The sequence below is a fragment of the Myotis yumanensis genome, unplaced genomic scaffold, assembly GCF_028538775.1.
Source record: "Myotis yumanensis isolate MYYU_CA2020_CCGP unplaced genomic scaffold, mMyoYum1.0.hap1 SCAF_20, whole genome shotgun sequence".
Lineage (NCBI taxonomy): Eukaryota > Metazoa > Chordata > Mammalia > Chiroptera > Vespertilionidae > Myotis > Myotis yumanensis.
The window spans coordinates 8,198,278-8,220,525 of record NW_027223771.1 but is presented as its reverse complement, the minus strand read 5'-3'; the positions used below and the strand labels follow the sequence as shown (position 1 = coordinate 8,220,525).

Below are 22,248 nucleotides of genomic sequence, written 5' to 3'. Positions count from 1 at the left end.
GAGCAAAACCAGCCAGGGCACAAAAAATTTTTTTTATATTAACATAGCATTACAGTCAAAAGGAAAATGAAACCACACACCACCTCAGAGGGGAAGATAAGCCTTTTCCTCGACACCGCATTTTTGGAAACAAACAAACAAACAAACAATCTTTGGCTGGAAGAGGAGGAAAGAGTCATACCCATGTATAACTTAAGAATGGGAGGAGTTAGTATCACCAAGCGCCCCCCCACTTTGCCAGCGAACAACTGTATTTAAAAATCGGTCACCCCAGCCCTCAGCCCTGCACCGTGTTGCCCAGTGGTCAGAGCGTCTGCCCCTGGACCGAGGGGTCTCAGGTTCGATTCCCGGTCTGAGCACATACGGGCGCGATCCCCAGCAGGGGGCGCGCAGGAGGCAACCACTCCATGATTCTCTCTCGTCATGGAGGTTTCTCTCTCTCTCCCTCTCCCTTCCTCTCTGAAATCAATAAAGAAAGAAAAAAATAAAGAAAAGTTTCTACATAAAGAAAAAAAATCGCTCTCGGCTCCTTAATATTCACCTGGTAGGACGCACGGAATGTGTTTATCTGCTGTAAGCTGTTCGGACCTGCACTAATAGTGTAGACGCCTAAGGCACCTGAACAGCCATAAAACGAAGGGGGGGGGAGTTAGGGGGGGGAGACGGGATCAACCCCGGCCTCCGAGCAGATCGATTCAGCAAGTTTCCTCACGAGAGCCAAGCAGAGGCCTGCCCAGGCTTCACAGTAACACGACTCGAAAAATCGACTGCCACCAGCCCCAAGTACAAACTGTCAGAAACGCGGGACCGGAGGCAAGCGCATCAGCCTGGACTCAGCTATAAATACGGCACTGAGCCCGGCCTGCGTGGCTCCGTGGAACATCGACCTACGAACCAGGAGGTCACGGTTCGATTCCCGGTCCAGGGCACGTGCCCGGGTGGCAGGCTCCATCCCCAGTAGGGGGCGTGCAGGAGGCAGCCGATCCATGATTCCCTCTCCTCACTGATGTTTCTCTCTCTCTCTCTCTCTGAAATCAATAAAAACATATATATATTTTAAAAAAGAGAAATCGTTGCAATAAATGTCAGGCATCAGGGAAAGTCACCTGGCACAAACCTCTCTCTCCCGGCGAGTGTTCACTGAGCGAGAACAGAAACGAACCACGCGGGGTCGGCCGTGGTGACGTGACGGACGGGGGGGCGCTGGCCGGGCCGGGCCGCAAGGACGCTGAAAGGGCCTTTGTTGCCCGGGAGCAGGTTCGCTGCCCTGGGACCATTACGCGTTTCTTACAGGAATAACACGGCGCGTTATGAGCTCGCTCGGATGATAAGCTCTTTATGAGGGATGGAGTCTGCAGCCCTCGCGAACAAAGGCCTCTCTGTCTGCGATTTCCTAGAAGTCAAGAAGCTAAGACTCACATCCTGCACAATGCCCACTCAGACGGACAGAGGGCCACTCTTTCAGGCCTCACCCCGCTTCCCCGGGGGCGCTGGGCAGCGAACATGAGGCCGCGGCAGACGCAGCAACCTCATGTCTGTGTCCAGTTAGAAAATCCCTGGGTCCCCAGTACTCCTCCTTTCTTTTGAAACATCTCTTTTTCTTCTTTCTTTATTTTTTAAAATACATTTTATTGATTTTTTACAGAGAGGAAGGGAGAGGAGAGAGAGTTAGAAACATAAATGAGAGAGAAACATTGATCAGCTGCCTCCTACTGGGGATGTGCCCACAACCAAGCTACATGCCCTTGACCGGAATCGAACCTGGGACCCTTCAGTCCGCAGGCCGACGCTCCAGCCACTGAGCCAAACCGGTTAGGGCTCTTCTTTATTTTTAAAATTGATTTCAGAGAGGGAGAGGGAGAGATAGAAACATCCATGATGAGAGAGAATCATGGATCGGCTGCCTCCTGCATGCCCCACACCGGGGATCGAGCCTGCAACCCAGGCATGTGCCCTTGGCCGGAATCGAACCTGGGACTGGGACCCTTCAGTCCGCAGGCCGATGCTTTGTCCACTGAGCCACACCGGCTAAGGCTTTCTTTCCTTTTTTTTTAAAATATATTTCATTGATTTTTTACAGAGAGAAAGGGAGAGAGAGTTAGAAACATCGATGAGAGAGAAACATCGACCAGCTGCCTCCTGCACATCTCCCACTGGGGATGTGCCCGCAACCAAAGCACACGCCCCAGACCAGAATCGAACCCGGGACCCCCCAGTCAGCAGGCCGACGCTCCATCCACTGAGCCAAACCAGCCTCGGCATCTTTCCTTCTTTTAAAATATATTTTGATTGATTTCAGAGAGGAAGAGAGAGCGAGCGAGAGAGAAACATCAATCAACGATGAGAGAGAATTATGGATCGGCTGCCTCCTGCACGCCCCCTACTGGGGATCGAGCCTGCAACTGAGGCCCGTGCCCCTGACCGGGAATCGAACCTGAGACCTTACAGTCCGCAGGCCGACGCTCCATCCACTGAGTCAAACCAGCCAGGGCTTAAATATTTTTTTCCATTCCCTACGCCATTCATTAAAAATGAGTCACAGGCCGGCGGAGGGGAATTAAGTCCGGCCTCCAGGAGGGAAGGTTATCCAAAAAAAATGTGTGCATGTCAGAGGTGCCACAGTCATTAATAAAAACTTTGTAACTACTTTTTGTTGTTAATCCTCACCCGATTATATTTCTTCCTTTTTTTTTTTAAGAGACAGACTGGGAGGGCGGGAGGGAGAGAGGGAATCATCGATGTGCGAGAGACACATCAACTGGTTGCCTCCTGCACATGCCCTGATTGGGTCAGGGATTGAACTTGCAACCCAGGCCCGTGTCCCTGACCGGGAACCGAACCCAAGACCCTTTGGTGCAGGGACTGGCGCTCTAACCACTGAACCACACAAGCCAGGGTGCCATCACTTTTTTTTTTTTTTTTTTAATGAAATTTGTTGATAAGCAAATCTCAAGGTATAGTTCATGGCAACGAACAATCACTGAGGCTTAAAAAAAGAAAAAAGCAGCTGAGGTCTGAGGAGCATGTATCACCCGGGTGCATCAACAAGATGTGAGTGAAATCCACCGCGGGGACAACAAGCGGTGAAAAATACCGCTTTGTTCCAGCTTTGAAGTGCTTGTCACTTGCACCTCGGGCCACGTGCTATTTGTTTGCGGGGTCACATCGACTATGGCCCCTTCCCTGGCTGTTTCTGGGGATTTACTGCTGACCAGCGCTTGCGGTCACCGGCTTCTATCGGGCTCCACGACTCATTGCACTTAACACGGTGGCGTAGAAGAGGGGAGAAAGGGAAAAACCACGTCAGGCATTAGCCTGCCAAACATTTATGATGCCCGGCTGGTGTGGCTCAGTGGTTGAGCCTCAACCTAGGAACCAGGAAGTCAGGGTCCGATTCCCGGTCAGGGCACATGCCTGGGTTTCGGGCTTGATCCCCAGGAGGGGGCGTGCAGGAGGCAGCTAATCCATGATTCTCTCTCATCAATGATCTCTCTCTCTCTTTCTCCCTCTCTCCCTCCCTCCCTCTCTGAGTGACCGAAAGATAGCCTCCGCCTCCAGGGAAGACGTCACCGTGTCACAGGAAATGCTGTCAGAGCGTGAAGGGCTCGGATGGTGCTCAGGACACGAGCAACCAGAAGACCTCGCCAGAGGAGCGGTAAACAGCGCGGGCCCTCCGACTCCGCCGCCAAGAGCCTGGCTCTGGGTTTGGGCCTGGAAATTCGCTCTGTAACAAACATCTCGAGTGACACTCTCTCTCATTTTTAAAAATATTTTTTAAAATTTATTTCAGAGAGAGGAAGGGAGAGGGAGCCTGCCAGCTGTATTCTACCGAAAACGGCAGGACATACCCCACCCGCTTTCCTTGCTGCAAAAATGCATGACACCGCCCGGCCCGTGTGGCTCAGTGGTCGAGCACTGACCTAGGAACCAGGAGGTCACGATTCGAATCCCGGTCAAGGGCACATGCCCGGTTTGTAGGCTGGATCCCCGGTGGGTGGGCGTGCAGGAGGCAGCTGATGGATGATTCTCTCTCATCACTGATGTTTCTGTCTTTCTCCTTCCCCCTTTCTCTGAAATCAATAAAAAAATTAAAAAACAAAAACAAAAAATAAATAAAAAATAAAAAATCCCTGAGAACAAGGACCCCCTAAATCTGGTGAGGTGGTGCCTGTGTCAGGTGCGCACGGAGATCAAGGGGCTCGCCGAAATCCCGTTTGGGATGGAAACTGTATCTTTCATAATCACAAACTACACGAACACGACTTCCCGTGCACTCCAACTCGTCCACGTCCCCAGAAGTTCAGAAGGAATGAACAGAGCGACGAGGAGACACTGGGAAAAGCAAGTCCGGCGGGAAGACACGTCCGGCCATTAATACGTCTTCTTCGCGCAAGCGCCTCGGAAAATTAACTCCGGGGAAAAGAGCTCACAATTTACATCGGAAAGTGTGTTTTCTTTTTCTTGGACACAAGGTCCGGCGATTTCCCCTGCTGCTCACGACTATCAGGAGTTTATCAATCTCAACACAACCCAACCTACATAATTCTTTCCACTCTGACTAACGCTGGATCCCGTGATCACAGGCAAGGGGCGTGCATCTGCCAATGAAAACAGAGCGAAGTCAAAGTGGACTCATGTTCTCTAGAAATGTCCCCGTGGAGACATCCTTCAAACACTTGCATCTCTGGCCTGGCCGGCGTGACTCAGGGGTTGAGCGTCGACCTATGAGCCAGGAGGTCACAGTTCGATTCCAGGTCAGGGCACGTGCCGGGGTTGTGGGCTCGATCCCCAGTGTGGGGCGGGCAGGAGGCAGCCGATCCACGATTCTCTCTCATCATGGATGTTTCTCTCCCTCTCCCTCCTCCTCTGAAATCAATAAAAATATATTAAAAAAAAAAAAAAAAATCTTGCACCTCTGTCTCAAGATGACTCAGCAACCGCCTACCACTGATCCTGAAAGGAACAACTATATTGCAGACTTACAGATCAAAACAGCTATCTGAACAGCCAAGGTTGAAAAGACATACAAAGCCTCATGCTATTGGCTTTTTAAAACATCGTTACTCATTTTATGGGTTCAAAACAGGGACGTTTGTAAACTGCGTGGGTCAACATGACCAGAGGAGAAGAGCCAGGTTTCTGGAGGGACGGGGAGACGGGGGAGTAACCCTACGCTGTTGCAATCACATCTGTGGGACCAGCAGGAGGTGACCGGACACGTTTTCTGGATAATCACGACAGCATCGGCATGAGCTACGCAAACCATCTTTCCTTTGGGCCCCAGATGTCATCTACTTATTACCTGAGGCATCAGGACAAAAGTATAGACCAGTGATGGCGAACCTATGACACGCGAACTCGTTTTTTTGGTTGATTTTTCTTTGTTAAATGGCATTTAAATATATAAAATAAATATCGAAAATATAAGTCTTTGTTTTACGATGGTTGCAAATATCAAAAAATTTCTCTATGTGACACGGCGCCAGAGTTAAGTTAGGGTTTTTCAAAATGCTGACACGCCGAGCTCAAAGGGTTCGCCATCACTGGTCTAGAAGGTATGTTTTCTTTGTTCAAGAAAAAAAAGGTAACAGAAGGGAATTCAAATGAAAAAAACAAAAAAAAAGGAGGCAAACATGTACAACAGCCCATCAGGTGTGGCTCAGTGGTTGAGCATCGACCTGTGAACCAGGTTCGACTCCCCGGTAAACGGCACAGGCCCGGGTTGCGGGCTCCATCCCCAGTGTGGGGCGTGCGGGAGGCGGCCGATCCGTGATCCTCTCTCATCGTGGATGTTTCTCTCTCCCTCCCTCTCCCTCTCCCAAATCAATAAAAACATCTAAAAACAAAACAAAAAAAAAACCAGACCGGGTCTGTGCCTGCGTTCTTACCTCGTACGACCAGACGCACTGCACCCCCGCGAACCTCCGCACGCAGCGGCCCACCTCCACGTCCTCGTGGGTCGTGTACATCTCCCGCAGGCACTTGCCGATGTGGGGCACCATCCGGCGCAGCACCTCGCGGCTCATGATCACGCCGGGCCCGCCCATGCAGAAGTTCTCCCCGGGCTCCAGGGCCAGCTTGCCCATCTCCTCCGTGGTGCCCAGGCCCGTCTGGCCCAGGAACAGGGGCTCGCTGCTGTTGAGGCTGCGCAGGAAACTCTCCAGCCGGTCCCCCTTGATGTACACGTCGTCGTCCGCCCGCATGAACCACTCGTACTGGTCCAGGTAGTGGTCGTGCATGTATTTGAGCATCATGAAGGACTTCTTCTGGGGCGGGTAGGAGTCGTCCACGCCCCGCAGCGGCACGATGGGGATGGGGATGGACGTGTCGGAGCCCTCGCTCGAGAAGAACTCCACCCGCCCGGGGATCGTCTTGGACCACGTCCTGGAATGGGAAACGGAGGGGGCGTGAGAGGGCAGCGCGGGCCGGGCGCCTCGTTTCCCCGAAACCCGTGTATCTGCTGCTGCTGCTGCGTTTCAAAGGGGATCTGATAAGAAGCCACTTGATCAGCGGAAGCCCTCGCGCCGCCGCCGCCGGGGACAGCCGAGTCCCCATTCATTCTCAGAAGAATCCCAACAACAACAACAAAAAAGGATGAGGGAGTGTTGAAGCGGGTCCAGGACGGCGGAGTTTTGGCGACGGCGGGAAACCCGATTACCGGGCCACCGAGGGAGGAAGGTTCAGGCGGATTTGCTGATACTCTCAAACTCCCTGGCTACAAACTCCTCCACTCCACAAAATAAAAACGCAACCAGGCCGGCCGGTGTGGCTCAGTGGTTGAGCGTCGACCTACGAACCAGGAGGTCGCGGTTCGATTCCCAGTCGGAGCACATGCCTGGGTTGTGGGCTTGATCCCCAGTGAGGGTGCAGGAGGCGGCCAATCCATGATTCTCTCTCATCATTGATGTTTCTATCTCTCTCTCCCTCTTCCTTCCTCTTGGAAAATAATAAAAAAGAGATGAAATAGTCAACTTCTAGGAAAAACATCTCATACAGGATATTCCGATCAGTGAAATTTAGCCATAGTAAGATCAAAAAACACGGTTCCCCCCAAATGTCCTTCCCAGTATATTTCTCTCACGTAACTGCTAGATTTGGGTTTATTATGGTGACAGTGACTTGAAGGATCAAAACAGCATGAATCCCTAATGGGAAGTCTGAGGGGTAAAGGTGACTTTCACCTTTTATTCTGGGTTAGAATTCTGTGGTTTGTTTTTAAAAAAATATATATTTTTATTGATTTCAGAGAGGAAGGGAGAGGGAGAGAGAAACATCAATGATGAGAGAGAATCATCGATTAGCTGCCTCCTGCACGCCGCACACTGGGGATCGAGCCTGCAACCCGGGCCTGTGCCCTGACCGGAAATTGAACCGTGACCTCCTGGTTCATAGGTGGACGCTCAACCACCGAGCCACGCCAGCCGGGCGGTTAGAATTCCGTTGTACTATCCATCTCAGACAACGTCAGGGTCAAAGTCGAATAAGACTTTAAACTTGACAAGTGTTTTCCCTTAAGACACCGGAATCCTTCATAGAGAGATCGAGGGTCAAAATCTGGCCCACCAGCCAGACCAGAGCGACCATCACCAACACCCTGAATGCCTAAACCATGACTTGAAATGAGGTCATTGTCCAAGAAGAGAAACCAATTAATTTCAAAGGCAGACAATCTAACCCCAAACCACCGTCATAAGCCTCTGTGCAGTTTTATGGTTAACTCCACCCAATTCTCTTTTCCTTTGTAGGGAACCCAGGGGGAAACGCGTGGCCCTTTTCTCATCTTAAATGACTGGTGGTTGGAGGCAAATCTCTTAATATGACGTTTTTTTAAAATGTTATTTTTTAAAAACGTATTTTTATTGATTTCAGAGAGGAAGGGAGAGGGAGACATAGAAACATCCATGATGAGACAGAATCATGGATTGCTACCTCCTGCACGCGCCCAACTGGGGACCGAGCCTGCAACCCGGGCATGTGCCCTGACCGGGAATCGAACCGGCGACCTTTTGGTGCATGGGATGATGCTCCACCACTGAGCCACCCCGGCCAGGGCGATCTGAAGTTTTCGTAAACCCTCCGATCTCAAGAAATTACGCTCTTTTCACTTCGGGCGCCTGTAGTTTAAACAGCTCCACCGCGTCAGAGGGCTCTGACCATGCACGGTGATTTACTGTCCTGGGGGCAGAGGGGGCGTGGGTTAACGATGTGAAAGAAATGAAGGAAAAGCTGCTGTGACAGGAACAGGTCAGCTCCCTCACTCTCCCCAGCAAACGTCCACTCTGCTGTCGCCACGGTGGTCACCGGGCACGGAGCTCCCACTTAGCTGAAACTACAGAACGTTGGCGAAGGCCTCGCCCGCCAGCTCGGCTTTCCGCCGCCTGATAATCGGCTCTTGCTCGGGCCCAGATAAGACAACTGAAATGTGAGCGTGCCAAGCCGCCTTCCGCCCGCCGGCTGCTCCTCCGTCCTGCCAGCGAGGGAATCACAGCCGGGCAGTGCAGCCGGCCCACGCCAGCCCCGCCAAGGAACCCGCCGCGGAGTGGGCATCTCCCGGGTTTCCCTTCCTATGTCGTGTCGCTTTAAGAACGACGCTGTCAAATGCATTTCTGGGCTGAATTGCATCTATGGCGTGACCACGGTCCTGGGTCCACGTACATCATGTAGAGATGCGTTTACAAAGTGGCCCTGGTCGGTTTGGCTCAGTGGATGGAGTGTCGGCCTGTGGCCTGAAAGGTCCCGGGTTCGATTCCGGTCAAGGGCACGTACCTCGGTGGGCAGGCTCCATCCCTGGCCCTGGTTGGGGCTCATGCGGGAGGCAAGCAATTGATATGTCTCTCTCCCGTCGATGTTTCTCTCTCTCTGTCTCTCTACCCTTCGCTTCCACTCACTCTAAGAATCAATGGAAAAATATCCTCGTGTGAGAATTAACAACAACAAAAAAACTCACAAAAATGTTTTTAAAAAGTTTACAAAGCAGACAGTGGTATATAGACTTGTGGTGTGGATTATTACTATTATTAACAATGTATAACTCTACCTTCAAGTGCTTACTGTTTTTTTTTGTTAATCCTCACCAGAAAATATTTTTCCATTGACTTTTTTTTTTGGGTGAGTGGAAGGGAGTGGGTAGTGAAAAAGACAGAGAGAGAGGGAGAGAGAGAAAAACATCGACAAGAGAGAGACACATTGATTGGTTGCCTCCCACCCGTACCCTGAGCAGGGCTGGGGATCTAACCTGCAACTCAGGTACGTGCCCTTGACCAGGAATCGAACCCATGACCCTCTGGTCTGGGGGGCCGACGCTCTAACTGCTGAGCCACACCGGCCAGCCCTACGCTGGCTGCTTTTGGGATGAAGGGTCAGAAAGGCTTGATTTCACTTTCTCCTTTGTGTTCTCTACATCTGCTAAATTTTCTGCAACCACAGAGAGGTGCTTTTAGGGTCAGAAAAAAAATTTACATTTGGGGGAAAGCTTTCAGCTAAAAGAGCATCCAAAAAACACTAAAAAGATGAGACAACAGGAACTTTCACTTGTGCAGTGAAAACAGGCTTCACTCTACTCAATGGACAAAAACTCAAAGACAAAAGGAGTAAGATTGAGTACTTTCACAATTTTCTACACTTTCCGTTTTGCTCCTGATGATAGGTAAGAAGGGGAGATTGGGAGTTCCCCCAAATCACTACGACACATGTCGTCTGAGGGTCACAGTGCTACAGGGACTCAGATGATCAAATCATCTCAGAATTTGGGGTCAAGGGAGGGAGGGAGAATAGAGTTTTACCCTGAGAACGGACAGATCCCAGGAATTACATGTATGCAATAGCCCGGCCGGCGTGGCTCAGTGGTTGAGCACCAACCTATGAACCAGGAGGCCACGGTTTAAGATTCCTGGTCAGGGCACATGCCCGGGTTGTGGGCTCCATCCCCAGTAGGGGGCATGCAGGAGGCAACCGATCCATGATTCTCTCTCATCCTTGATGTTTCTCTCTCCTAACCTTTCTGAAATCAATAAAAATATATTAAAAAAAAGACAGAAAAGACCAAGCCTAAGAATGATGACTCCAGGCCTTGCCGGGAGCCGAAGGAACAGGCTCGGGCAGATGTCAGGAGCGTGATTCAGGCCGTTACCTGGCCTGACTATTTCGGGGAGCGGCACAGCCGGGGCGCTTAGCTGCAGGCGTCTGCTTCCGTGCCTGCGGTTTCCGGATGTGCGGTTTCCTCTTTTAAAATCGTTAACTGTCTCATTGTGCAAGGACCTTACGCCGTGAGCAATCTCACATTCTTTTTGAAAGGAGGTACAAAGGTGGGGAGATTAAAAAAAAAAAAAAAGACAAATCAAATTACAGTCACCCTTTTTTTTTTTTTTTGGCTTTAACAAAGCTGTTGGCGGGTGGATTACAGGTTTCCCACCTGGACAATGGCCCGGGCTCCGGCCCAGGAGCGGTCCCAGGGTATCAGGAGCTAACAGCAACCTGCCCTGCGAGCAGTGACCGCAGATACGCCCTCGCTGAAAGGCAGAATTAGAATGTAGAGTCTGAGCACACAAGGCGAATTCTTATCTCATGACATGGTCCCCAAGTTCAAGTGCTGGGGAGCTATCTTATGGATCACTGAAAAGTGTAAAATGCAAGGAATTTTTAAATATGTTTTTTAAAATTGATTTTTATTTTTTTAATATATATTCTTATTGATTTCAGAGAGGAAGGGAGAGGAAGAGAGAGATAGAAACATCAGTGATGAGAGAGAACCATCGATTGGCTGCCTCCTGCACGTCCCCTCTACTGGGGATTGAGCCCACAACTGGGGCATGTGCCCTTGACCGGAATCGAACCCGGGACCCTTCAGTCCACAGGCCGATGCTCTATCCACTGAACCTGGCTAGGGCTAAAATTCATTTTTACAGAGGAAGGGAGAGGGAGAGGAAGAAGGAGAGGGAGAGGTAGAGGGAAGGAGAGAGAAACATCCATGATGAGAAAGAATCATGGATCGGCTGCCTCCTGCACGCCCCCTACTGGGGATGGAGCCCACAACCCGGGCATGTGCCCTGATGGGGAACTGAACCGTGGCCTCCTGGTTCCTAGGTCGACGCCAACCACTGAGCACACTGGCCCACCTACAGCTTGTATTTAAACAACCAAAAACGAATGTACTGGGCTACAGAACAGATAACGGTGGCGATAAATGCTTCACACACCACCAGGTTAAAATGAAGAGGTGGACAGCGCCGCTCCTTCTACATCATCACTGTGTCTTGTTCCCCCAATTCCACTCGGGGCCAGAGGCAAAATCGATGCCGAGAGCAGGCGATGCTGAGTAGGCACATTAACACACGGGGTCCCTGTGACACATGCAGTCACCCCATTCCCCCGAGGATCCCCTCCACGTCGTGATGTTCCGGTAACCGAGGAAAACCGAATTCCAGTAACCAGACAGGCGTGCTCAGCCCTACATTTCCGGGCGGGATTAACGGACTTACTGACACCAGAATGACCCCGGCCGAGTGCCAGGGGGCCAGGAGCCAACTTGCCATCTGTGCCCGGCAGTCCTGCAGCTGCCTACGATGTAAGGCACTCGGAGCCGCGCTGGCCCTGGCTGGTATGGCGCAGTGGGTTGGGCGTGCACCGAAAGGTCACTGGTTTGATTCCCCGTCAGGGCACGTGCCCGGGTTGCGGGCTTATCCCCGTCAGGGTGAGGACAGGGGGCAGCCGATCCGTGATTCTCTGTCATCATTATGTTTCTCTCTCCCTCTCCCTCTCCCTTCTTCTCTGAAACCTGTATACATAAAAGACGAAGCAAAGAAAGAGGGGCAGGAGCCTGGGACAGGCCTTTCCTGACCCCTTATTTTATTTTTTAAAAATATTTTTTTATTGATTTCAGAGAGGAAGGGAGAGGGAAAGAGAGAGAAAGAAGCATTGATGAGAGAGACTCATGGATCGGCTGCCTCCCGCACGCCCCCCACAGGGGATGGAGCCCACAACCCGGGCATATGCCCTGACCGGGAATCCCACCGTCACCTCCTGGTTCATAGGTCGACGCTCAACCACTGAGCCACACTGGCCGGGCCTAATCGCTTTTATCTCTCTCTCCCCCGCCCTTCCTCTCTAAATTCAATAAAAATATAATTAAAAGGAAACAAACACAAATACAATACATAATGCATTGACAGCTGTGACTCTCCTTGGACGATTCCGCCCGTTTGAGGGCATCGAGTCCGTCCCCCAACCTCCGTTTTCGCCACGTTTTTCGCCCGTCTTCTTGGGCAGGTAACTGAGAACGTGCGATGGGTTGTGCTCCAAAAACTCCCTTACAGGCTGACCACCTGGATGGGTACAGATGTACTGAAAGTGCCGAACGGAATTCTGAGAGAGCAAGTGCTGCTCTCAAGCCTCCAGATAAGCAAGGTCCTACCGAGTTCCAGGAGGCGGGAGAGGCACCCTCACCGAGGGTGGGAAAAGGGACAAGGGACAAGGCCATGGAGGGGGGCTGACATCTTGCCATGAGATTCCGGGATCCAGAGCTGGCGTTTCTCAAGCTTTCTTCCCACAACTCCCTGCAGACTGATGCTAATCTATCCGGGAGCCCTTTGTCCCCTTTGTCCCGCCCAGGGCAACGAAGGGAAACCATCCCCCTCTATCTTCTGAGAAAGTAAAGAAAGAACAAGGCCTGGCTGGTGTGGCTCAGTGGATAGAGCGTCGGCCTTTGGACTGAAGGGTCCTGGGTTTGATTCCAGTCCAGGGCACGTATCTCGGTTGCAGGCTCGATCCCCAGCCCTGGTCGGGGCGTGTGGAGGAGGCAGCCAATCAACGTGTGTCTCTCTCACATCGATGTTTCTCTCAGTCTCTCCCTCTCCCTCCCAGTCTCTCTAAAAATTAATGGAAATCAGGGGAGGATTAACAACAAAAAGGAACAGAAACACAGTTCCTCGTCTTCAGCTCAGGGCAGCTAAGAACCAAGACAAATAAAAGGTGTTGGGTTAGTCCGGCTGGTGTGGCTCAGTGGTTGAACATCAACCTATGAACCAGGAGGTCATGGTTCCACTCCCGGTCAGGGCACACGCCGGGGTTGCAGGCTTGATCCCCAGTGAGGAGCGTGCAGGAGGCAGCCGATCCATGATTCTCTCATCATCGATGTTTCTCTCTCTCTCTCCCTTCCTCTCTAAAATCAATAAAAACTAATTAAAAAAAGAAAAGAATAAAAAAAAGAGGTGTTGGGTTAGCTCAGTGCCCTAGGCCTAATAATGGGCTGCAAAGCTAAGGATGTAGGCTTCTAATCAAACCATTACTTTTTTAAATCGCTCAAGAGCATCAAAACTCTCCCAGCAAGAACAGGTGAAGTGTAGCCAAGAAGTGCCGGGGACAGAAGAGTAACAAAGGGGCCCTTGTCCACCGGAAATTAAAATATTATTCGACTTCCAGTCCCTTCCATGGGTGGGACGGGCCGGAGAACAGACAGGAAGATCAAGGGGACCAAATCGGAAGTTCGAGAAACAGACCCAGGAATGCAGAGGAGGATGGAGGTGGCCTTACCACCGGGAGGGAAACCAGGGTTGGTTCGAAAGACAGTATACTGGTTGGGGAAAACGGGAGGTGGGGATGTTCCTACCCCTTTCATGATTAGGAAAAAAAAAAAAAGTTACTTTTAAAACTCTCTCCTGGATAATGACTTTCTGAGCTTGGGGTGGGGGATTAAAATTAAAATAAAAAAAATGAACGACATGAGGATGTAACTATTTTTCTTTTTGGTTAATCCTCACCGGAGAATATTTTTCCATTGGTTTTTAGAGAGAGTGGAAGAAGGAGAGAGAGAGAGAGAGAGAGAGAGAGAGACATCGATGGGTTGCCTCCTACACGTGCCCCGCCCAGGGACAGGGAACCTGCAACCAAGGTAGGTGCCCTTGACTGGAATCGAACCCGGAACCCTTCAGTCCCCAGGCCAATGCTCTATCCACTGAGCCAAACAGGCGAGGCCTGAAGATGTAACTTCTGTATATCAAACAATGTCATTTATTTTATTTTTTTAAAGGGAAGAATATGAGTTGCAACTAGTAATGGGAGATGCAAGGAACCCAGGCGTACTGATGACCTGTCACCAACCAACATGACACATCGCTACGGGGGACTCACGGGACCATTTTGCAGTGAAATGACCTAGAACACAAATCCTTTGTAGAGAAGTCAAAACAACCGTCGCAGGTATTTGCACATCTCCAGCCACCCAGATCCGTCAAGGAATCTTAGCTCAAGATCGGTTCGGAGCTCCAAAGATACAATCACCTGAGATGCAGATCTCCTCTCAATTTTTGAAAATAAATTTATTACGTGGGTGAAACCAAGGATACACCCACCCGTGTGTCTGAGAGCTCTGACAACTCTTCCTGTGCAAACCCAGCTCTCTGCTGACTCACCTCCTTCCCCTAAAGACCGATTCCCCCTCAGGCCTTCCCCCGCCCCCAAGAGTGACACAACCACCCACCCTTCAAGGCAAAATCCTAGAAGTCCCACCAATTCTTCCTTGCTTACAAGTCATGGACGTTCCATCAGCGCATCTTTAACTCTGGCCCAGGGACCGCCCGCTTCTCCCCATTGCCCCCCGCTAGCCCCAGCCCCGCCCCCCGCACCCCCTCCTAACATCTCCCCGCTTCCCTACAACCGATCTCTACAACTGACCGCCCACACACCAGGCAGAATTTACTGCTCAGAACAGAATGCAATCGTCTCCCTTTCCTGCCTAAACCAAGGTCTTGCTAATTCACTCTGAATGAAACTCCAGGAGACAACCCGACCGGTGTGGCTCAGTGGTTGAGCATCGACCTATGAACCAGGAGGTCCTGGTTTGATTCCCGGTCAGGGCACATGCCCAGGTTTCGGGCTCCATCCCCAGTAGGGGGCGTGCAGGAGGCAGCTCATCAACAATTCTCTCTCATCATTGATGTTTCTCTCTCTCTCCCCTCCTCTCTGAAATGAATTGAAAAAAGAAAAAAGAAAAAAAAGAAACCAAAAACACTGGAGTGTTTGCTAAGGCAAAGGAAGAATTGGAATGAATTTGCCTTTTAGGGGAGATGTAAGCTGACCACACCCCATGCCAAACCAGAGTCCCACCTTGTGCTGGAGGATCCCAGCTAACTTTTTATTTTTATTTATTTCAGAGAGGAAGGGAGAGGGAGAGAGAGATAGAAACAACAATGATGAGAGAGAATCATTGATTGGTTGCCTCCTGCACGCCCCCTACTGGGAGGGGGGAGGGCGGGATCGAGCCCGAAACCTGGGCATGTGCCCTTGGCCGGAATCGAACCTGGGACCCTTTAGTCCGCAGGCCCGACGCTCTATCCACTGAGCCAAACCAGCCAGGGCCCAGCTGGCTTTTACACCGAGCTGCGCATGAACTTTTTCCAATCTAAGAGCTGAGCGTGGACTCCTGGCTCAGGCTGCAGAGCACAGCAAAGGCGTAATCATAAGTTACACCCTACAGCCTCCATCCCACATCAGGCCTGCCTCCCGAGTCCCTCCAGGCTAAAACGGTCCTGTGCCATCTCCTGCAGCCAGTCTAAACACAGGGTGGACGGCGGAGAAGCCCAGGCCCTTCACAGGGCGGGGCAGGTCCCCCTCAGGCTCCAAGTAACTGTAACTTCTTAAGATCAAAGAGATAAATGAAAAGGTATGTGGGAGAGCGATGAATGACTGGATAGGATACACTGTTTCCCCCCCTAAGGATTTTTCCTTTATCAGAAAGGCAGGGCTGTCCACAAAGAAGGAAGACAGGACACAGCGTGTCTGGATAGGGATTTTCTTTATCAGAAAGGCAGTTGAGTTGTCACAGAGAAGCAAGGGGTTAGGGAGGGCAGAGGGTAAATTGCGTTTCCGCTTTCCCCTAAGTGCCTGAAGGAAAAAAAAACCCAATGGGAAGAAATGGTACCTCTGAAAAAGATGAGATAAAAGATTTTGGAAGGAGGCCATGAGGTTCACTTGGAGTGCAGGTGAATTTCCCGCCAAAATATAAGATGGCTCTGTCTTTTGGTTTTGTTCCATCCACCGAAAGGGTGGATTACAAACAAATATCTGGTAATACGCAGTTACAATCGGCCCGAGTTTACACGTTTCCCGCACTCCACCGCAAATCTATATGAACCGAGTTAAAGACGGCTCCCCGCGGAGTACGCGCAATTCACGCGAGCCGACTTAACTCGTTTCCCGCACTCCAAGTGGGTTAACCTTGGGCTTTGGGACAAAAATCACCTCCAAGTGTAAAACACTAGGTTCAGCCGAAACCGGTTTGGCTCAGTGGATAGAGCGTCGGCCTGCGGACTGAGAGGTCCCGGGTTCAATTCCGGTCAAGGGCATGTACCTGGGTTGCGGGCATATCCCCGGTGGGGGATGTGCAAGAGGCAGCTGATCGATGTTTCTCAGTCATCAATGTTTCTAACTCTATCTCTCTCCCTTCCTCTCTGTGAAAAATCAATAAAATATATTTAAAAAAACAAACAAACAAACAAAAAAAAAACACTAGGTTCAGCCCGAGTTCCATTTTCTGGGTCCTGCGGGTATACCAGAACGCCGACTGGATTTTGCGTCCAGAAAAATATATTTGTTTGGTGTGTGTGTGGGGGGGGGGCGGGGGGCGGTGTTAAGGAGTCACACCATCTACTATTTGAACAAACCACTCTGAGAACTTTCCCCAATGTTGTACAGTCACAGAACGACATGATGTGGATAGTTCTCGGGCCAAAAAGCACAATTCGAGTAAAATTCTGGGTAATTATTCACTCGAGATCTGGGGCAGGGGGAACACACCTTGATCTGCAGGTTCCCAAATTGTGACTTTGGTCTCCAATGGCACTTAGGGGCACTTACGGGCATTCAGTCACTCAGGGCCCCTCTGGGCAGGACCTCAGCTCTGGGTTTAGACAAGATCCTAAAGGGGGGACACTCACAAATCAAGGCGAAGAAAGGGCAAAGGGAACCAGGAGGTCACGGTTCCATTCCCGGTCAGGGCACATGCCCGGGTTGTGGGCTCCATCCCCAGAGTGCGGGGCGTGCGGGAGGCAGCTGATCCACGACTCTCTCTCATTATTGATGTTTCTCTCTCTCTCCCTTCCTCTCTGAAATAAAAATATATTTTTTAAAAAAGAACCAACCAGCTTGGCCTTGCTCAGCGCTGTGTGCTCCAAAAGTTCCCTCCCGGAGGCCCTCCCAGCCGGGTTTGCACCTCAGCATTTCTGTACTTCACACGGGTAAGGTTTCCGGACGAACCCACGCCCCTCGTCTACCTCAAACTCACCCCAGCACCCATCTGCCTTTCCCAAACCATCTCCCTGCTAAAGACGACTTTGCCTAATCCCGTCGCTAATCCCTGAACATGATTCTGGCCACTTTTATGACTCATCTGGCCAAGTAGGGCCCAGCCGCCGGCATCACATCACCGGACGGGGCTAGTGAATAGCACGTCCCCGCGGGCCAGAGTCCCCCCCTTTAGGATCTTGTCTAAATCCAGAGCTGAGGTCCTGCCCAGAAGGGCCCTGAGTGACTGAACAGTTCACTGTGCCCCTAAGTGCCATTGGAGACCAAAGTCACAAAGGTGCTCTTTCCACTGACTGCACAGACTGGCGGGCTCACTGGGCACCCCCTTTCACGAACAGCAGCGCCCCAAAGTGAAATCTACGCGCATGCCAACCAAGGGGGGTCTAACCAGGTTCATTTCCATGGGCTCTGGAAGGACGACGGGGCAGATTTCAGACAACCAGTTAGCAACCCCCGCTGTCACCGCAAGAGTTGTTCTAACAACCTTATCGAGGGAGGTCCGTTCAGTCGGGACCATTCAAACAAAAGGCAGGTTGGAACATGGAAAGCTAAAGTGCCTTGCGCAGCCCGGCTCGTGTGGCTCAGTGGTTGAGCAGAGACCTAGGAACCAGGAGGTCATGGTTCGATTCCCGATCGGGGCACATGCCCGGGTTTCGGGCTCCATCTCCAATAGGGGGCGTGCAGGAGGCAGGTGGCCCATGATTCTCTCTCATCATTGATTTTCCTCTCTCTCTCTCTCCCTCTCCCTTCCTCTCTGAAATCAATAAAATATATTTAAAAAAATTTTTTAAAGAAAGTGCCTTGCAGTCAGGGTGCGGACCACACCCAGAGGGGCACCGTGGTCCATCTGACCCTCAAGTCCCTGCATCTTGAGTGATGAGAGCTCCACGTCCTGCCTCTGACCTCTGCTGCTCAATGCCTGGCTTCCCCCGAGGGGCATCACCCCGAGGGGCACCCCGGGAGCCTGGGTCCTGGGAACCGGGCCAAGGCAGGAGCCGCGGGAGGGATGCCGGCTGCGGGAGGAGGGCTCACCTGTACACGGCCACGGCGCGGGTCTGCAGGTATTTCTGGGCGGTCATGACTCCCACGAAGAGAAAGTTCCTGTCGCGCGGGCCGCCCTCGGGAGCCGGGCCGTGGGGCCAAGACTGCGCCCCGCGCGCATCGCTCCGCGCCCCGCCGACCTGCGAACCCGCCGCCGCCTGCCCGGCCCGGCAGCCCTCGGGGCTGGCGCGGCGCCGCGGGCCCGCTCGCTTCAGCTCGGAGGCGCGGGGCAGGACGAGGCGCGAGGCCAGCACGAAGCCCAGCACCAGCCCGAGCAGCACGCTGAGCCAGGCGCGCCGGCCCCGCGCGGCCATGTCCGCGCCGCTCTCCGCCCGCCGGCTCCGCGCGCGCTCAGCTCGCCGCCCCCGCCCGCGGAGGCCAGCCCGTCCTAGAGCCTCCAGGCCCGGCCCGGGCAGCGCCGCCGCCGCCGGGGGCCCGCCGCGCCCATCGCGGCCCCCGAGCCGCCCGCAGGCCCCGCGCCGCCGCTTTGTTCCGCACGCGCCCCGCCGCGGCCTGCGCCTTTAAGGCGGGACCATGCCCGGCGCGCGCCGGCGGCGGCGGCTGGGGCGCAAAGCGGCGGCGGGGGCGGGGGCCGCGGGGGCGGCTCCTCCCGCTCGCGCGCGGGGGCGCAGGGCCAGCGGGACGGCGACCGCAGCGGCCGCCGAGTCCGGGTCCCCGGTCCTGCCCGTCCGCGTGCGCCCCGGCCGGCTCGGCTGCGATCGCGCTGCGCCCGTGCCCGTCCTCGTCGTGGCCGGCGCCGCCGCTGCAGCCGCACATCCTCCGGCTCAGCTCGCCATTGCAACAGGAGCCCCTCACGTCACGCACGGCGCGTTAAGAAGCGGTGGGGAGGCGAGGCGTCGTGGCCCCTCTCGGGATCCGTCCGCGCCCTCCGATTGGTGCAAAAGTGAATGGGGGGCGGTGCACGTGGCTAAAGTTTAACCAGAAAAAAAAAAAAAAAAAGGCAGCGAAGCCCTCCCGGCGCGCGCGCACTGCCCCACCCGCGCGGGGTGCACCGGGGTCGCCGGGCGGCGGGGGCGCACGGCCTGACAGGCGCGGGAGGGGACCCCGGATACCGGCGCCCGAGTGGCCCGTTAGGCGCCCGGCGACCCCGCCTCCCCGGCCCCGCTTCCCCAGGCGGCGCCACGGCTGCCCGCTGCGTGGCCAACGTGCGGAGGGGCTTCTAGGTTCCCGAACTGTCCCCGATCGGCGGGTGCGCCCCGGCCGAGACTGTCCTCGGCTCAACCCGCCGTCCACGCCCTGCGCTCCCGCCGGGCGGACCTGGCCTCCCGCTTCTCCGCGTCGTCCCGGTTCACACTGTCCCTTTGTTCCCGCCAGTTCTGCGGGCGGGACGAGCACGTATAGAATCAACAGCTCCGGGAGGCGCTTGCGACGTGCGCGCTTGGGGAGTGAACCGTGAATTCAGTTGCCTTGTTCCCTGTCACCGGTTTCGATGCTTAAAATAAAAAAAAATTTTTTAAAAAGCGAGCATGTTTCATGTCCAAGCTCCTAACAGTATGAGCATTTAATGGATGAGGAATAAATGGCAGGGTATGTCCCCGCCCCGCCCCCCATATTCTATGTGGACAGATAGTCGGTAGGTACCCTAACCTGAGTCTCTGTTAACTTTTTTTAAAAATATGTTTTTATTGATTTCAGAGAGGAAGGGAGAGGGAGAGAGAGAGAAACATCAATGATGAGAGAGAATCATGGATCGGCTGCCTCCTGCATGCCCCCCACACTGGGGATGGAGCCCACAACCCCGGCCTGTGCTCTGACCAGGAATCGAACCCAGGACCTTTCAGTCCTCAGGCCGATGCTCTATCCACTGAGCAAAACCGGCTAGGGCCTTTGTCGACATTTTAATGGGGTCCATCCACAAAAAGTAATGCAGATTTCTGAAGATAGGTTTTGGAGTTTAAATTGCATACATTTTTAATTTAAAAAAAACAGCAGACAACAGCCAAGGCCACGGAAGTGAGGAAGATCCCGTAGGACAAGTGTTTGTAGGGCCTACAATACAGGGTGGGACAGAAGTAGGGTGACAGTGGTGAGTACGTGAAACACGAGTTTACTCTCGTCTTATTATTATTCGTGCATTCTTTCCCATACAAACAACTGTCTACTTGCTTTTGCCTTCCCTGTACTAGTCTAGTGACTTCATGACCAACATATTGGGGTTTTCCAATGAGACTTTTGGAGAGCCAAGTATTTGCCTGGGCCCAGCATTTAATCAGGTGACCCCAGGACTTTGAGACAGAAGGTGAGCGTGCCTGGGGGAATCCTTGGATCTTTCCTCATTGTTGAAATGACTAGATGGCCCAGCCGGTGTGGCTCAGTGGTTGAGCGTCGACCTAGGAACCAGGAGGTGACGGTTCAATTCCCAATCAGGGCACATGCCCGGGTTTTGGGGGGCTCCATTCCCAGTAGGGGGCATGCAGGAGGCAGCCGATCCATGATTCTCTCTCATCATGGATGTTTCCATCTCTTTCTCTCCTTCTCCTTTCCTCTCTGAAATCAATAAAAACATATTAGGAAAATAATAATAATATGATCAGATGATTGACATATGACACAATCGGAAGCGCCGGGTGGTGGCACATTTGCCGTTTCTGCAGTTGAATGGGGTCGCCCCTGTTTATTCTTCGGGTAGCACCACTGCTCCTGGCACTTGTGATGTATGTCAAAAATAGTGCCATCCCCCGCCTCCCCACAGACACCCTCCCTCCGAGGTGACCCACGTCTAAAATTACTCATTATGCGGTGAATACACAATGCAGGATTCTGGCCGTGGTTGTGGGGAAAATACAGGACACACAGCCACACATGACCGGCTCACACACCGTCCCAGTGAGGTTTTTAGTAAGACCAAACACCGCAGATCCTGACCGGGCATCGGATCCCCCGAATTCGGCAATACCCCCCTAATTCACAATGATTTTTCCATCAAGCACACAGCTGACAAGACACAGATGTTCCATTTTGTGACCTATGGGGTGGTTTCAATAGTCTAACCCAGTGGTCGGCAAACTCATTAGACAACAGAGCCAAATATCAACAGCACTTCTACAAAATAGACTCGCCCAGGCAGAAAACCGACTTCTGCGCATGGGCCACAAAGTTTCAATCACACTGTACGCGCGCCCGCACGTGGTATTTTGTGGAAGAGCCACACTGAAGGGGCCAAAGAGCCGAATGTGGCTCTCGAGCCGCGGTTTGCTGACCACGGGTCTAACCCGCTTTCAACTCCATATTTCTTCTTCTAGACTAATATCCAAGGAAAAGCACATTGCCCGGCCAGTGTGGCTCTGTTGGTTGAGCATTGACCTATGAACCAGGAGGTCAAGGGCACGTGCCAGGGTTTCGGGGGGGGGGGGGCGGGGCTCGATCCCCAGTAGGGGGCGTGCAGGAGGCAGCCCTTTAATGTTTCTCTCTCATCGATGTTTCTCTCTTGCTCCATCTCCATTCCTCTCCCTAAAATCACTACAAATAGTTTCTAAAAAATGAAAAACGAGTGTCCTTAATCATAATCAGGTTAGACTAGTAGGGGAAGCCCCAGGTTACAGTTATTCAATGATGAGGACTCCTACTGGCACGCACCCTGCCCACGAGGGGTCCTGGGCCGGATCAGGGGCACAGACCCTGGTTTCCGTCTCCCTTCCGCGCTCAGAAGTTCCCTCGGGGCCAGCTGCGTCCCCGCTCAGAGCTGCTTCCTCATCTCTCACTGGGTGTTTCCACTACGTCACGTTCCAAGTTCCTCCTCAGCACGTCGAGGCTGAGGTTGAGAAATGTGTTAAAAACACATCCTACAACTTCCTTTCTGTTTTCTTTTCTTTCTTCTTTTTTTTAAAATATATTTTATTGATTTTTCACAGAGAGGAAGGGACAGGGATAGAGAGTTAGAAACATCCATGA

General features: G+C 52.6%; 1 protein-coding gene across 1 annotated transcript in view; it reads right to left on the bottom strand.

The window, feature by feature from the left end:
* Positions 1-18,666, bottom strand: part of CHSY1 (chondroitin sulfate synthase 1) — a 31,196-nt gene extending 12,530 nt beyond the window's left edge. Inside the window, exons 1-2 of the mRNA XM_070400441.1 lie at positions 18,328-18,666; positions 5,889-6,384 (exon numbers count right to left, since the gene is read on the bottom strand). Of these exons, the coding sequence (XP_070256542.1) occupies positions 5,889-6,384; positions 18,328-18,650 (819 nt within the window). The 5' untranslated portion in view covers positions 18,651-18,666. The remainder of the gene's footprint in view (positions 1-5,888; positions 6,385-18,327) is intronic.
* Positions 18,667-22,248: the final 3,582 nt, after the last annotated feature.